Source organism: Leptonychotes weddellii, chromosome 1 (genome assembly GCF_054177405.1).
Source record: "Leptonychotes weddellii isolate Sample4059 chromosome 1, ASM5417740v2, whole genome shotgun sequence".
Lineage (NCBI taxonomy): Eukaryota > Metazoa > Chordata > Mammalia > Carnivora > Phocidae > Leptonychotes > Leptonychotes weddellii.
The window spans coordinates 15,703,073-15,718,756 of NC_138369.1; the positions used below are offsets into that span (position 1 = coordinate 15,703,073).

At 53.2% G+C, this 15,684-nt stretch overlaps 2 protein-coding genes across 2 annotated transcripts in view; both read right to left on the reverse strand.

Moving 5' to 3' along the window:
* The window catches only part of IP6K1 (inositol hexakisphosphate kinase 1), a 46,850-nt gene extending 42,954 nt beyond the window's left edge, over window positions 1-3,896 (reverse strand). Inside the window, exon 1 of the mRNA XM_081817771.1 lies at window positions 3,692-3,896. The gene's annotated coding sequence lies outside the window, so the exon portion shown is untranslated. The remainder of the gene's footprint in view (window positions 1-3,691) is intronic.
* A 1,896-nt stretch (window positions 3,897-5,792) lies between these two features.
* On the reverse strand, window positions 5,793-13,127 carry CDHR4 (cadherin related family member 4). Its single transcript, XM_081817797.1, has 17 exons — window positions 12,702-13,127; window positions 12,414-12,576; window positions 12,246-12,337; window positions 11,621-11,731; window positions 10,679-10,782; window positions 10,346-10,482; window positions 9,880-10,063; window positions 9,630-9,783; window positions 9,283-9,376; window positions 8,521-8,942; window positions 8,138-8,288; window positions 7,833-8,050; window positions 7,457-7,599; window positions 6,890-6,946; window positions 6,702-6,789; window positions 6,449-6,476; window positions 5,793-5,944 (listed from the first exon to the last, which is right to left on the reverse strand). Exons 1-17 carry the CDS (start codon window positions 12,972-12,974, stop codon window positions 5,889-5,891), a joined length of 2,475 nt encoding a protein of 824 aa, XP_081673923.1. The 5' UTR covers window positions 12,975-13,127; the 3' UTR covers window positions 5,793-5,888.
* Window positions 13,128-15,684: the final 2,557 nt, after the last annotated feature.

Sequence of the window (15,684 nt, forward strand, 5' to 3'; positions counted from 1 at the left end):
AAAAAAAAAAAAATAGCAGCTTTGAGTTATAATCATACAATTCACCCATTTAATGTGCACAATTCAGTGGTTTTTAGTATATTCACAAACATGTGCAATTATCACTACAATTTTAAACATACTCATCACCTCATAAAGAAACCCCATAACCTTATCTATCATTCCCCTATGCGCTCATCCACCTTCAAGCCCTAAGCAACCACTAATCTACTTCCTATCTCTATAGATTTGCCTATTCTGGGTATTTCATATAAATGGAATCATATAGTATGTGATCTTTTGTGTCTGGCTTCCTTCACATGTTTTCCAGGTTCATCCATGTTGTGGATGTACCAGTACTTCATTCTTTTTTATTGCTAAATAATATTTCATCATATGCACATACACTTTATTCATCCATTATCAACTGATAAGACAGCTGTTTCCCCCCTTGGCTATTATAAATAACACTGTATATAAACATTCACATACAGGTTTTTATGTGGACATGTTTTCATTTCTCTTGGGTAGATAACTAGGAGTGGGATTTGTGGGTCATATGGTAACTCTATGTTTAACCATTTAAAGAACTGCCAGACTCTTTTCCAAATCCTGGTAAAAGCACAGATCCATTGGCACAAATATACAAAATGCCGGACTCCTCTCTAACTGCATCATTTTACATTCATACCATTCTCTGTGTATGAAGGCTCTGATTTCTCCACATCCTCACCAACACTTGTCATTACCTGACTTTTCAATTACAGAATAAGTCGTTCATAAGCGTTCATTCAATCCTAACACACCCAGAGTTTTATGTACTTCAGGCTGCTCTTACTCACAGACATCAAATTTTAGACTTGAAAAGAGACCAGTTGGGGGCGCCTGGGTGGCTCAGTCAGTTAAGCGTCTGCCTTCGGCTCAGGTCATGATCCCAGGGTCCTGGGATCGAGTCCCACATCGGGCTCCCTGCTCAGCGGGGAGCCTGCTTCTCCCTCTCCCTCTGCCATTCTCCCTGCTTGTGCTCTCTCTCCTCTGTCAAATAAATAAATAAAATCTTTTACAAAAAAAAAAAAGAAGAGAGTCCAGTCCTAGACCTACTCACCTAGACTGCCCACCTTCTGTAAAATGAAGGGACAGGAGTAAATGATCCAAACTCCCACCCGCAAATGAAACTTTTACAAGAGATTAGCAGCAAATTTTCTAAGCACTAAACAAAATGAAGTCACTAACGGGGATCCAGCCCTCAAGTGAACATGTTTTCCCATCAAAACTCATTTGCAATGCCTCCTACATAAATGCAACTTTAAAACATAGTAGCAAATGACAGTCTTGATCTATCACTTTTCGTAAAAGAACCAAGGTATCTTAGGCTGTCCCACACAGAATCCACTGCTCAAATCCTGCTGTAATAGAGGAGGAGAAATAAAATCTAATTTGAAATTGGGGCAAAAGCACAGATCCAGTGGCACAAACACACAAAATCCCCTACTGCTTCCTTGCCCCAAGCCAGAGACAGAGTGTACTGTGCAGCCTTTCCCCAGCTCTCCCATCACTGCTCCCCACAGTCTCAGGGCAGCACTGGGAGGGCAAGCAGCAAATAATACTGACACAATTACAGCAGCCCAAGGTGGCGGTGAGACCAAGACCCAACCAAGAAGAAGGTCTAAGAATCTCGGCACCCACTGCTATGTTCACCCAGTGCATGTTTTCCAAGAATCAATACTGGATCTGAGCCAGGAAAGGGATGGACCACACAGCCCCTTCCGAGATGCAGAATTACTTTCCGTTTTCAGGCTTCAGTTCTGCACTTTGAGCAAGTTCTGCCTCTGTCCTACAGCACTGAGGATGGGCCTCCATAAGACCCTACAGGTGCAAGCACTTCAGGCAAGGTAGGAGGTGGAGATCCATGGCCACCAAATCCCCATTTTCACGTGTTTATTCTGCCCATTTCCCTGTTTAAATACAGAAGGTATTTTGAACTCAAGACAAATTTAACACTCTTGTAAACATCTAGTTCTCATCTACTACATGCAGGGGTTAGGTCTTAGCAGAGGAAACAAAAAAAATATTCTTAAAAGAGCAAATACTATTTTGTTTTTTGTATAAGGGCAATACCCCTTATACAATACACCCCTTATACAAGTACCCCCAGGGACTGGAATATCTGGGGAGTGTTTCATAAAGAGGACCTGAGCTGGACTCTAGAGAAAAGAGAAGTGGGGATGAAGAAGAGCTGGTATCCCAAAGAGGAGCAAAAGCCATTGCACTCGGCTGGCAAGAGAACTGTGTAAGGAAATATCGCGTGTGGAATGTCTAGCAAATCATTTGGTTAATGAGGATTAGGATAAACCCTGGAGAGGTGGGCTGGGGCCAGCTGAGCAGCAGCACCTTGAATGCCAGGTTAGGACATCAGATCTCATCACATAAGCCTGCAGCAGTTTCTGACTTCAGTGTAGGATCTCCAGTCTCTCCAAGTGTGTCTGTTGCTCATAACAGTTAGAACTGCTGACATTTACAGGTGAATTACATAAATACAAGGAAGAGTCTTTGTGTTCTCACAAGTAAGACCGTAGCAACAGACCGCCAGCCTCCTCTGGCTCAGCATCTTCTCCAAAAGGATCTCCTGATCAAGGAGCTGGTTTCTTTCAAAATTAAACATTCAGAGATGACAGGATCCCGACACAAGCACACAAAGTATTGTTGCTTGACTTAGTCGATTCATTCAGGCTTTCTGTATGACCACATACATGGAGCCTGTGCAGAGGAGCCAAGGGACCACAGGGAAAGAGCAACGTGTTCTGGAACACCTAGAACTCTTCCTAGACCTGTACACTTTGCCCACGGTCTCTAACCCTCCCACCCTCGCAGGAAGGGGGCCTGACGGTCTGTTTTCATTGGGCAAAATACATCTAGTCTCTTAAAAGTTAATTTGACAGTTCCATACCATCCACAACGACAAAAGTAAGTTTCATTTCTTTTTCTGACTCTAATACAGTCCTACATTTCCTTTGTCTCCTGATGACACTGGCAGAGTATCTACCTCTTTAGAAGATAAAACCAAGTCATCACTATAATACTCACTTTCTTCTAGAGCAAAAAGAAGACCTTACCACAAGTCCAAAAAATGGTCAGAAACCAAAGAAATTGTGTTCCAAAATAAAACTCGGGCATCATGGACATTTAAGCAGGCTCTTCAGGAAGAAGCAAACACTGAGCTCCAAGGAGCACAGGAGCCAGGCGCTGGGCAGAGCTTTAGCCCTGCCAGAATCACAGGGCCGTGACACTGGCCTGCCTGGGTTCGTGGGGGCTTTGGCCTGTTTCGTCTAGTCTTAGTTTCCAACTAAGTGAAAAACACATCTAAGAAAGAGGTAGGTGTGTATTTCTCACTCGGGAGCAACAGAAGACTCCCGAGAGCATCAGGCTGGCAATGGACACGTTTCAGGGATGCGGGTCAGAGGAGATAATTTCCCGCTACCCCGCAGGCCGGCCTTTGGGCGCAGGGCTCTCCGACCTCTCCCCGCGGCCGTCCACCGGCCTTGGCGCTGGCATGTGGGAGGCTCCACGGGCGGCGGGTCAGGACGCTCGAACGATGTGTGAACGATGCTTGGCGGATGCCCCGGCCCCGCGCGCGCCAGCTCCAACCCCGCGCCCGCCGCCGCCCGCCCCGCCGGCGTCAGGCCGGTCTTTCGGCCCGGCTCCTGTCACTCACCGGCCCGGCCCGGGCAGCGGGCGCCCACGGCTCCCCACGGGAGCTGGGCCCCCCGGGCCTCCAGGTTTCGGCCCGCCCCCGGCAGGCAGCGCAGGTGGATGAGCCCCGCAGCAGCGGCCCAACACCCGCCGCTCGGTCCAGCTCCCGGCGCTGCCCACTGGGTACGGATCAACAACAAGATGGCGGCCAGCCGAGGGGGCAGGGGCCGGGCGTCATAGTAACCAGGACGGCGAAGAACCGCCCCAGCTGAGGATGTCTCCAATCAACAGCCTCTTCATCTGACGCCTAAAGGAGTGCTTCTCGCTGACAGGTCAGCCGACCTGTCACTCAGAGCCTGCCTCTCACGGCCCCTGCCGAACGCCTTGGGACGTGACTGTGACGGCGAGGGCTGGCGCATGCGCGCCGTTCCCAGAGTTGCTGGCGGCAGAGCTTTTACTGGAGGCTCTGAGGCTATACCGCCCTTGGCTTTTTCGCGTGGGCCCCCTTTTTGCGAAGCCGGCAGCGTCTTCTCGCACACGCGCGCACACTTAGAGAATGCCTGCTGTGTGCTCTATGATTTTTTTGCCACCCACCCTGGAAGGGAGAGCTTGTTGTCTAGGTTCACTGGTGAGGAAACTGAGGCGCAGAGGGGGAGGCCTGGCCACGGCCACGCCACCTCTGGAAATGGAGGCACCGGATCTCGTACCTCCTCCTACTGATTTCAAAGCATAATACCCACTTCCCAACGGCTTCCCCAGCGTTGCCTCTCATCAGTGGCGAGGTGCAGCCATGTGTGCTAACCCCAAGCAGTCCCTGGCCTATTGCCCACGTTTGTCCTTCTGCCTTGAGTTCAGTGCCCAGCACAAGCCCTGGCACACAACAGAAACCCCTCTTCCTGCCCTAGAGCATCTTGTCTTGAGTGCCTGACACAGCTTTTGCCCTGGATTGGCATGATCTATCTCAGAGGCTGACTGTGAGTCCTAGGGAAATGGTTATCCCTTGTTCCTGGTACAGAGCACCTAACTCTGGGCTTGGCTTCAGGGTTAGGAGCTCAAATGCAATCACACAGCCTGGAACCAACCACATCAAGTGCCAGAACTAGCTAGTTATGTGACTTTTGAGCCTTAGTCGCCCCATCTATAAAACGAGGATAACAAATGAGCCCTTAGACCAGGGTGAGTGCTCAGGAAAGTCTGCCTATAACCACTTCCAGTAACAGCCTGCTATCTGGTTGCTGCCACTCGGCCAGCTTTAACACCCTCGCTTTCAGGGGAGCACCATGAAGCATGTTCTTCCTACAGCTTCTTCCCTGACCTGGGACAGCATAACTGGCTTAGGAAGGGAGGTCCTCCATTGCCCTGAGAGGGTTCAGGTTCACAGACTTGGCAGAGGGGAGAATATTGAAAGAACTTAGGGCTATCTCAGTAAAGGTAGCCTCTACCCAGAGAGCAGGTCCTCTTGGAGAGCTGGCAGTAACCTGAGACCTGATTCCAGGCCCGGCAAGGGGAGTGAGCCAGCACTGCATCCAACAGAACGTGCACTCCTGCGGGTTATTGTAGGCCACCTGGCTATGTGCAATGGCTCAGCTCAGCTCAGCATTGGGAGGGCTGAGGGCCAAGAAACCAGAAGAAACAGATCAGGAATAAGTGGGAATATCCTGTCAGAGGGGGCTACCATCAATCCCTCCATGGCCATCCTTGCCACAGGGTTCTCAAGTCTGCACCAACTCTCACCTCAGTGAAAAAGTTCCAGATTCTTCCCAAGAAAACGTCCACACACAGACTGCAAATGGCACTGGAGGTTGGTAAGGGCCCTCAAGCAGCAACAATATCCTCTGTTCAGGGGGAAATGGAAGCTCCCCGGCGCTCCCCATCCGCTAGAGCAGGTGGTCTCTGAAGGGACGGGCTGATTGGAGGCCTCCTATGTCCCTAGCAAGGATAACAGCCTCTTATCTCGGCGTTAATCACGGTCAGGCAGAGCATCATACAATGCCTTCTCAAAAGAAAAATAATCCTACTACTCCCGAGAGTGTTCCCGGAGGCAAGGCCCTCTCCAAATGAGAACAAGGAAGCACAGATCCCAGAGCTTCTCCCACAGGTGGATTACAAGGCCGGGACTCTGCTGTTTGTAATTTTGTTTATTGTTGAATCAACTTGAAGACTCAGCCCGTGATCATGGGAAAAAGAAATTCCACACATAGTGAAGCAGCTTCTTGGCCTCAGAGCCAGCGCCGGGCTCCCGTGAGCGTGTTGAACAGGTAATCTCTGCCTGTACCTGAGCTCAGATAAACAGGAGGGAGAGAGGGCACTGCTGGCCTCAGAAGAACAGCCTCCTTCCCTTAAAGGTAGGGGAGGACCTTCCAGAACCGTTGGTGAGACCCTCCATCTCCTTGATCCAACCTGTCCCCTCCCTCCTTTCTCAGCAATCCTGTGAAGTCTGGCTCAAATGCACAGGGAAGCATCCTTGATTCCCACAAACTGGACACCAGCCCCCCCTAAGCCCAGTGCCAGATTACTCTGCCATAAATCACTGATGACAGTGTAATATCTGAGGGCCTCTTCCCTCACCACGATTTCTGCCATAGGCAGGAACCAGACCAGGTCTGAGTCACCTTCTGGTCCAACAGGTGTTTGAGAAATGTTGGCTGAAATGCGACTGGGGGTGAGAATAGACCCCATTCAGGGAAAGAGCAAATAGTGGATGCCTGGTGGTAAAAGGAGATGCTGAGGAGAGAAAGTGGACCCAGGTGGAGAGTGGTTTGGGAAGAGGGGGACTCACGGGAGTCCTGTGCTCTGCCGTCAAAGAGCTGCTGATGGGAAGAATGAGAGGAGGCAATGAGTTGAGCCCTGCCCCCAGGGAGCAGCTGGAGGTCCGCTCCCAAGGGGGTCAGGGGGCCACTTGTTTCCTCCATCCTGATGGTGCTGCCATGGGCTCTACCACAGGGGTAGCCATCCACAAGGAGGCAGGCTTGACAGGGGAGTACTCTAGAACAGCCTCAGTGCCCACTATACAGGATGGCAGGTTGGCATACCAAGCTCATGACACTGCTAGGTGTCTGGGGCATCTCCATCCTCGGTGCCTCCATGAACCCCTCAATGGACTCCTCAGTTCCCTGGATACTAGGGCAAAGTAAGAGTAGGAAGAAAGGAAAAGGCTCTTGGTCCCAGCGTGAGTTTAAGGGATGGACTCTAGGCATAGAGGTATGCAAAGGAGGCTGACCTGTTTAGTAGCAGAGCCTGGGCTGGTTTTCTTCGTGTCTGTAGCATCTGGGCCAACCTAAGAGGCCAGGAGGAGGGACCAATCAGTGAGGGCAGCAGACCTGCTGGCTCCAGGAACCAGCACCATTTATCTGCCCCTTTATACTGGGGATAGCCAATGTCTGTAGGCAATGCCCACATTGTTACCCCCACCTTCCCCTGGATTCAGTCCTGTGCCCACAAAAAAAACTCATTTGTAAGGGCAGATCAGGTTTGAAGCGGAGGGTACGGGGTCAGAAATAGGGATAAATGCCCAATGCACGACAAACTCTTGAGTCTCGAGCACTGGGTCTCATCCACACCTACCCCACTCCAAGACCGGGCTTTGCCAATAAGGGAGACAACTTGCTCCCAGTGCCTCTCCGCCTCTGACCTGAGGACCTCTGGAGGGAGAGCAGCTCCCATTAATATCAGTTTGTCTGCACATCACCTCGGGCATTGTCATCAAATCTTGGTGAAACCACCTATCACAGATGGGGTCCATTAGTGGGCTGGGGTGAGGCAGAGAGCAGAGGGATAGGAACCTTACCCCTGGAAGAGCCTGCTGAAGAGCCAGCCCAGAGCCAAGAGAAAGAGGGCACTGGTCACGGTCAGCACCACCACAAACCAGGGTTCCGGCTGCCAGAAAGCCTCCGTGTCTGTCACAAGCAGGGGTGTCATCACTGAAGGCACCTGAAATGGGGGCCACAGCCCTTCCAAAATGTCCTGATCATCCAGCCTTCAGACCCCTCCAAGAGTTGGGCCACCACACACCGCAGAGTTGCTCTTCCAAATTGCTAGGCTCTTAACACTCAATGGCTCCCTCTGGAGTGCCTTCCCCCATTGTTGCGCCTGGAAAACTAGGTCTCATCCCCCTTCAAGATCCTCTCTCCCCACCTCCCAAGGTCCCAAGGGCCCCCCCTCACTGCAGCTTTGCGGGTGCGGGTGGCCACTGTGCTGGTGCTCCAGGGAACGAGATGCACAATGACAGTGGCTGTGGTGCTGAGGTGGGGAGGGGAGGGACCTGCATCAGCCACCCGGATCAATAGCTCATGAGTATGGGGCTGCTCTGGCCAGGGGGGCCCCAGCATGTTGTTGTGCACCAGGATGGGTCCTTGCAGGCTGAATCGGCTCTGACTATTCCCTGAAAGCAGAGTGGCAGAGGAAGGGGATCATTGCTGGCCTCGGCCTGCTCCTTCCCCAACAGCCAGGAGGTCCCCACGGCCCTCACCTCCCACGATGCTGTAGGAAAAGACCAGACGCTGTGGCTCCTGAGGAACCCAACAGGACACCTTGGTCACCTCCACACTACGGCCCAGGGGAGCATAGATGGTGAGTTCCTGAAATGGGGGCTGGCACTCGGGGGCATGGTCGTTCACATCCTGCGGGAGGGTAGCCAGGTCACCCCCAATTCCCCAGGCCAGCCCCTCAGTCTCCCCCAACTACAGCCAGAGCCTAGAAGTCAGAAAACAGGTTCCAGAGGTTTCCATTATGAGGCACCCCTTCCCTCCATCCAACCAATGGAGGAAACTTAAGCCCGGTGTAGAAAAGTAGAATGCCAGAGGAAGATCTGAACACTTTCCAAGTTTTGCCAAGGCCTCGGGGCTCAATTACCTCAACCTCAATGGTAATGGTGCAGGAGCCAGAGCGGCGGTGGGTGGGGTCCTGGTCTTGGCTCTGGTCGGTCACTAGGACTGTGAGCCTGTACAATTTCTGCAGCTCATAGTCCAAAGATCCCAGGAGGTGAACCTCCCCTAGAAGAGGTGCCCCCAGCCTCAGCCTGCAGTCAACTCTGGTTCCACCCCTCCATCCCAGCCCTGGGGCGCGAGTACCGCTGAGATGGTCCACAGAGAAGGCGGTGGGCCCACCAGAGATGTCGTACTCAATGCCGTTGTGTGGGTAATCCTTGTCCGTGCCCACCACAGAGCCCAGCAGGGTGTGGGGCCCTGCATCCTCCCGGATCCGGAATGTGTGTGGGACACAGGCTGGGGAGAACTCATTGACAGGAGTCACCATCACCAATACCGGCACCTCAGCTGGAAGCCATTTGGCAGTCACGGAGCTGGCCTGGGGTGCCCAGCCCTTCCCTGGGGTCTGAGGAGGGAGACATGGCCCTGCCCTGGGCGTCTAAGGAGGGAGTGGGTCTGGAGGAAGGAAGAGCAATAGCCATTCCTCAAGGCGGCGGAGGTGGAGGGGGGGTGGTGTATGCTAGATGTCAAGGAGAGGAGAGATAATGCCCCACCCTAGGGGTCTGACCTGGAGACAACCCTGCCCTATTGGTTTCTGTGGGAGGAGAGGTGACCCTATCTTGAGGCTAGGGAGAGGAGTACAGAACAGCCCTGTCCTGAATGTCCAGGCCTGGGTATGGTCACTCACTGGTCATCAGGGGCTGGCCACCATCAAGCACCAGGATGGAGGCTGCATGCTGAAAGCAGGCCCCAGGAGTGTCACAGTCCAGTGTGGCATTCACCTGGCCAGAGGGGCCACAGAGTGAGGCCGAGCCAAGGCCTGGGTGAGCCTAGAGCCACACTGGGCTGCATCAGGTCAGGGCATCCACACATAGTCAACCCTGAGCCTCTGTTTTCTGGACTACAAAGCAGATTGACTTTACCACCATCTCCTTCACCGCCACGGTCTCAGCTCCCACAGACCCTTGCCCCCCAACCCTCCACCTCCCTGTGCCGAGCACCCTGCACATAGGTCTGGAGGCGGGGACTGGGCACCTCCAAGGCCCTGCCTCGAAGGCAGAGGCTAGCTGGGCCAGGAGGGCTGTGGATCCGCAGCTCGTAGTCGAGGGTGGAGCCAGGAGAGTCTGGATCAGTGCAAGTGAAGGTGTTCAGCACCGTGCCCACCGGCGTGGTCTCGGGGATTTCAGTCCTGGGAGCAGAGTGTGGGCCGCAGGGCAAGAGTCGAACAGGACCACGAGCCATGGCCATCACCCCAATAGCTTAGGTAAGGTTCCTGTATACTCACACGAGCATCGCTGGGAGGCAGCGCGGGGGCCAGCGGTTGACCGAATGCACGTTCACCGTGAGATCGAGGTCAACACTGGCCCACGGCCTGAGCCGCTCATAGGCCTTCACCTGCAGCCTAGTGACCGCCGCGCCCCGGGCCTGTGCCAACTCCAGGGGCGCGGTGGTGCGGACCACGCCGTCCTCTGGGCAGGGTAGGGGTGGGGAATGCTGATTTAGCCCCTCCCCCAGCTCAGTCCTGTCCCCAGCCTCCCACCGGATCCACCGCAGCGGGAGGGCGCTGAGCCTGGCACCTCTCCCCACCTCCTCCGAGGCTCGCCTCTAATTCTAGCCCAGCCTCCAAACGCCACCGCGCCCGTCTGCCTCGGCTCCAGCCTCGTTTCTCAGGAGGGCGAGGAGATAGCGCGGGTCACTCTGGACCAGCCGCAGAGGCATCCCGCACCACCCCCACCCCCAGGGCCCCTCACCACGTCCGATGGAGAAGAGCGGGCAGGGCACTGGGGAGAGGATTTCGTAGCGCACGTCGAAGCCCCGGGCTCGAACCTGAACCACCTTACTGCCGGGGGCCAGGTCGTCCAGGATGGTGATATTTGGGGCCTGCCCCCTGGACCAAAAAGGGGGGCACTAGCTCATGCCCGCTCACACCACCCCTAGCCCTGTCCACAGGCCCCTCCCCCAGGAGTTCCCTTATACAGGAGCTAGCTGGGGACACTCCAGCAGAGCCACACCTTAACCTTACTCCTAATTCCCTGGGGCTAGGCCTGGCCACCCCCACTGTACCCAGGGTAGGGAAGCCTTACAGGAAGGAGATCTGACTGGAGGGAACACGCAAAACTTTCACTTTCAGCATCCCATGGCAGCTTCGATTTTGGCCAAAGGTCACCAAAATCTGAAGCTGGAAAACCTGTGGTGCACACAGAACAGGAAGGGGACTAGTGTGTCTACTGTATGTCTGTGCCTAGTCTTCCCTGCAAACAGGCACCCCCTGCCTCAGGCCCTCCATGGACAAGGAGCCCTAACCCTCACTCTACCCCAATACCTGTCATTCTGCTGACAGGTACTCCTTTAGGTCCCGTTCTTGGGGGCCATAAATTTTTCTTTTAGGATGCAAACAGCCCAAAACAGTGTGATATCTGAGTCATTCACAATATGATATCATCTTAGAGTTGCTAAGAACCAATCATTAAGACATGGAAGTTTTAAAGAAGGAACTTCTCGGGGTGCCTGGGTGGCTCAGTCATTAGGCGTCTGCCTTTGGCTCAGGTCATGATCCCGGGGTCCTGGGCTCGAGTCCCTCATCGGGCTCCCTGCTCCGCGGGAAGCCCGCTTCTCCCTCTCCCATTCCCCCTGCTTGTGTTCCTACTCTCGCTATCTCTCTCTCTGTCAAATGAATAAATAAAATCTTTAAAAAAAAAAAAAAAAAGGAAGGAACTTCTCTAACCTCCAGACGAGCCACTTTACCCAGAACTTTCTCTTCCTGTGTGACTGCTCTGAACACTCTCAGTTCTATTAAAGGGAGCGCTCCCAGAGCCAGGGATCCCTTTTCTTTCTGGAACTCCAGAACCCAGCACAGAACCAGGCCAACGTGGGAGAACAGCCAGCATGTGGCAACAGGTACGGATGTGGGCTACGTCTGAGCAGGGCAGCAAAATTTAGGAGGCCAAGAACAAACAAACCTCCAGGAAATTGTGTCCATTGCATGCCCCATCCATGGGTATCCCCAGGTTCCAAGTCAAGCTCACCTTTTTAGCCTGGCCTTTGAGGCCCTGGGATGGTGCCAGCAGCCAACCTTGCCCATTGATGGAGAAAGGTCCAGGGAAGTATGGAGGGTCCTGGGCACTGTTGATGCTTATCTGACAGGACAGGGACGCTGGAGGCCCCAGCCGCAGCCCCCAGTGCCCCCAAATCCCCCAACAACCCAGCTGGTACCTGCCCATACCCAACTCTCCCATAACCCATCACTGGGTGGCTCCCCAACCTCCACCCTGACCCCTGGCCCTGATCCTCAATCTTTTCTGCTTTTAAATCAATTATTTTGTTCTTTTTTGTTTGTTTGTTTAGCAACATTTTTGGGGGGATTACAAAAGTGATACAGAATTTTCATAAAGAATTCAGAACACACAGGAGAACCTGAAAGAACACAAGCCCTTAAGATGTCCTTGTAGGAACAGCCATGGTCACTGGGGGTGGGCAGCCCTCAGTGGCTCTCCCCAAGAACATGCATCACGCAGAGGCTTAGTGGACACTAAAGGGTCTCTCTGCAGTCTGTGTTTGGCCAGAGAGGACCTGGGCCAAGGAGGGGCCGGGCTTGGTTTTCCCATGTGCCTCCCCCATCCTGTCCCCCCACTGTCCATGTGCTGGGCTCACCTGGGCACGCTGGAGTTCCAGGCCTGGGAGCAGCAGAGTGTACAGCTGGGCCCCAGGTGTGACTGTTTCCCGAACCTGAATGATTTCCCCAGCTAGCCAGAGGGGAGGTCAGGGAGGCTCTGTTCAGGCCATGCCCGCTCACCCCCTGCCTGCTGCCCCTGGCCTCACCTGGGCTGGCAAATCGGCCAGCGCATGGGCTATAGCCAGGGTCCCGGTACACATCCACATAGAGTGGTACCTCCATCACATGGTTGCCACATGTGAACCGAAGCTGCAGTTCATAGTGGCTCACCGCTAGGGCGTCCAGCCGGGCCGAGCTGCTTAAGGTCACCTGTGGCAGATGGGCAGTGTCATATGGGACTCTAGGCGCTCCATCCCCCTACACTACCTCTGGCTTGGTGAATTAAGGGCCTGCCCTTGCCTCCCCATGGTTCCCATCTGGGCCCATGACCCTACCATGCCTACATAGATCTTCTGCCACCTGCTCAAGCTGGGTTGGTTGAAGAAGGTGGTGGGTGGCTGCACATGGACCAACTCCAGGACGGGCATGTGAGCAGTGCAGTTGAAGGAGAAGGAATGAATGACGGTGCCAGGTCCCTGGCTTTCAGAGACATTTATGAACCAGGGCAGGCAATGGAGTTCTGTGAGAAAGAGACAATTCAGGCTGGAGGCCCCCCAGGCTCGTGGAACCACATAGATGAGCCCTTCAGCCTCAGGGCCAGGTCGCATCTCGGGGCCAAGCAGCCATAACTCTTCCTTGTCCCCCACATCCAACCAGGGCTCAGCACATTGAGCAGAACGGGAGTGAAGACTTGGTTGAGGAAGCAGGCACGATAAGGAATGAGGGTCAGGGAGTTAGATCTTTGCCCTTCCCTGGCTCTCCCACAGCCCCTGCCCTGCATGGTAGCTTATCCGAGAAGAGTCACGATTCCACTCCACTGTGGAGTGTGTTGGGGCATGAGAACTGGGGTTCCCCCACCCACCGGCTCCTCACCAGAGACAACCAGAGCAAGCAGAAGCGCCGGGGGCCTGAGCAGGGCCATAGTGGCCTGAAGATACAGACAGCAGATGAGACTCCGGAAGACCAGACGTGTTTGTCAGGCCTACCCTGTTGCTAGGTCAGTTGCTTAAACACAGCTGGGCAGGCTGGACTCCTGGGCCTCCCAGATCCGAGCCCCGCCCATCCTGGTGACTTGAGCTCTAGACTCCAGGCAGGCATTAAGAGGCCTGGACAAGGGGCGCCTGGGTGGCTCAGTAGGTTAAGCATCTGTCTTCAGCTCAGGTCATGATCCCAGGGTCCTGGGATCGAGCCCCACATCGGGCTCCCTGCTCAGTGGGGAGCCTGCTTCTCCCTCTCTCTGCAGCTCCGCCTGCTTGTGCTCTCTCTCTGTCAAATAAATAAACAAAATCTTTAAAAAGAAAAGTTAAATAACTTGCCCAATGTAAAAAAAAAAAAGAGAGAGGCCTGGACAACCCCAAGTTTTACTGCTTCCAGTGAATTCTCCCATTCGTTACTATAACCCAAAGGAAATGTTAGGGGGAAAGGATCAAGCTTCAGGTAGGGAAACTGAGGCTTAGGGAAGTAAGTCTTGGTCATGCAGTCTTTGGAGACACAAACACAGCACCCAGGAAAACTAGGTTAAGGACTTGCTACGCCACAGAGTCCAAACTCCAGTTGCCCACCCCCTCTCACCATTAAGAACATTATCTGCCTAGGGTGCCTGGGTAGCTCAGTCCATTAAACCTCTGCCTTCAGCTCAGGTCATGATCCCAGGATCCTGGAATCAAGTCGTGCATCATGCTCCATGTTCAGCAGGGAGACGCCTTCTTCCTCTCCCTCTGCCGCTTCCCCTGCTTGTGCTCTCTCTTTCTCAAATAAATAAAATCTTTAAAAAAAAAAGAAAAAAAAAGAACACTATCTGCCTGTAAATCTGAGCCCAGCCATCAACAAAATCTCTTAAAAGTTGCCTACATCCCAGAAGCAAAAAGAATCCTTGGTGATATAAATCAAAATAGTGGTTATCTTTGGGGATATCAAGGGGGCACAGAGTGTCCTCCCTGGAGTAGCTGGGACTAGTCTATACCTCGATCTGGGTGACAGGTGTACAAGGGTCTACAGATTTTAACATTCATTGAGCTATACCTTTGAGAGTTGTCCATTTGTTATATTTATATGTCAATATTTATTTATTTATTTATTTATTTATTTTTAAAGATTTTATTTATTTATTTGACAGAAGAGAGACAGCGAGAGAGGGAATACAAGCAGGGGGAGTGGGAGAGGGAGAAGCTGGCTTCCCGCCAAGCAGGGATCCTGATGCGGGGCTCGATCCCAGGACCCTGGGATCATGACCCGAGCCGAAGGCAGACGCCTAATGACTGAGCCACCCAGGCGCCCTATATTTATATGTCAGTTTTTAAAAAGTTGTCCACACTTGCTCTTTCTATTTCTTCATCTCTCACTCTCTTCTGCCCACTATCATCCAGTTTGTCCCTCTCTTCGTGAAACTGCCCTCGTCAGAGTCCTCAGAGACCTGCATACTACTGACTTCAGTTCATTCTCCAATCTTACCTCCTCTAGTGTTTGACGCTTGCTCCTTGACTCCTAAGTGCCCACACTCTCTCGGTTTCCTCCCACCTCCCTGGCTGCTCCTGCTTAGCCCGTTTGCTGGTCCTGCTTCCCTACTACCACCAGGGCTCAGTCCTGACTGCTGCCCTCCGCTGTCTACACTCACCTCCCCCAACACATCCAAGCCCGTGGCCTTAAATACTATCCACTCGCTTTGCCTTCCAGATCCAAGGCTTCAGTGCCAATCTCTCTCCCAAATTCCAGAGTCACACACCCAGTGGCTGCCTCTGCATCTCATGTTGGATGTCCAACAGGCATCTCAAGGGTCGCATATCCACGAATAAGCGTTTGGTTTTCCTCCCCAAACCCATTCTTCTGCAGTCTCTTTCCTGGATCAAGTCACAGCAATCTCATCCAACCAGTTGTTCAGGCCAGAAATCTAGGAGTCTTGCTGGATGCTCCTCGTTCCCTACCCATATTCATGCAAAAGCAAGACTTGATTGTAGCTCCAAAACATACCCCAAAGTCACCCCCTCTTGTGCCCCAGCCCTACCCAGGCCCAGGCCCTCCCCTCTCTTGGTGGGTGAGGGCGGGAGCCTTCAGTCTGATTACAGAGTGGTTCTCCTAAAACAGCGGGGATTACCCAAACAGGAGCCAGCCCAGGTCATTCCCTGCTCAAAAGCTCAGTGCTCCCTATCACACCAAGAACAAAACCCTATTTTTCTTTCTAGGGTTGCTAGGAGCCTGGTTTTGCTGACCTCCTTCCCCCCAACAACCATCGTCTAGACACCTGGGCCTTCTTTATGTTAAGCCCTGTGCAACTCCTCTCTTCTCAGGGCCTTTAACTGGCTGGTGCTTCTGCCTAGACTA

What these genes read in the sequence shown, in the direction of transcription:
- CDHR4 (XM_081817797.1), bottom strand. Translation starts at nt 12,974, where the DNA reads ATGCGACCTGGCCCTGAGGCTGAAGGGCTCATCTATGTGGTTCCACGA. An exon ending in TGGAACTCCAGCGTGCCCAG is followed by an intron (nt 11,732 to 12,245) that starts GTGAGCCCAGCA and finishes CTGTCCTGTCAG; the next exon opens with ATAAGCATCAACAGTGCCCA. An exon ending in CCATTACCATTGAGGTTGAG is followed by an intron (nt 8,289 to 8,520) that starts GTAATTGAGCCC and finishes ACCCTCCCGCAG; the next exon opens with GATGTGAACGACCATGCCCC.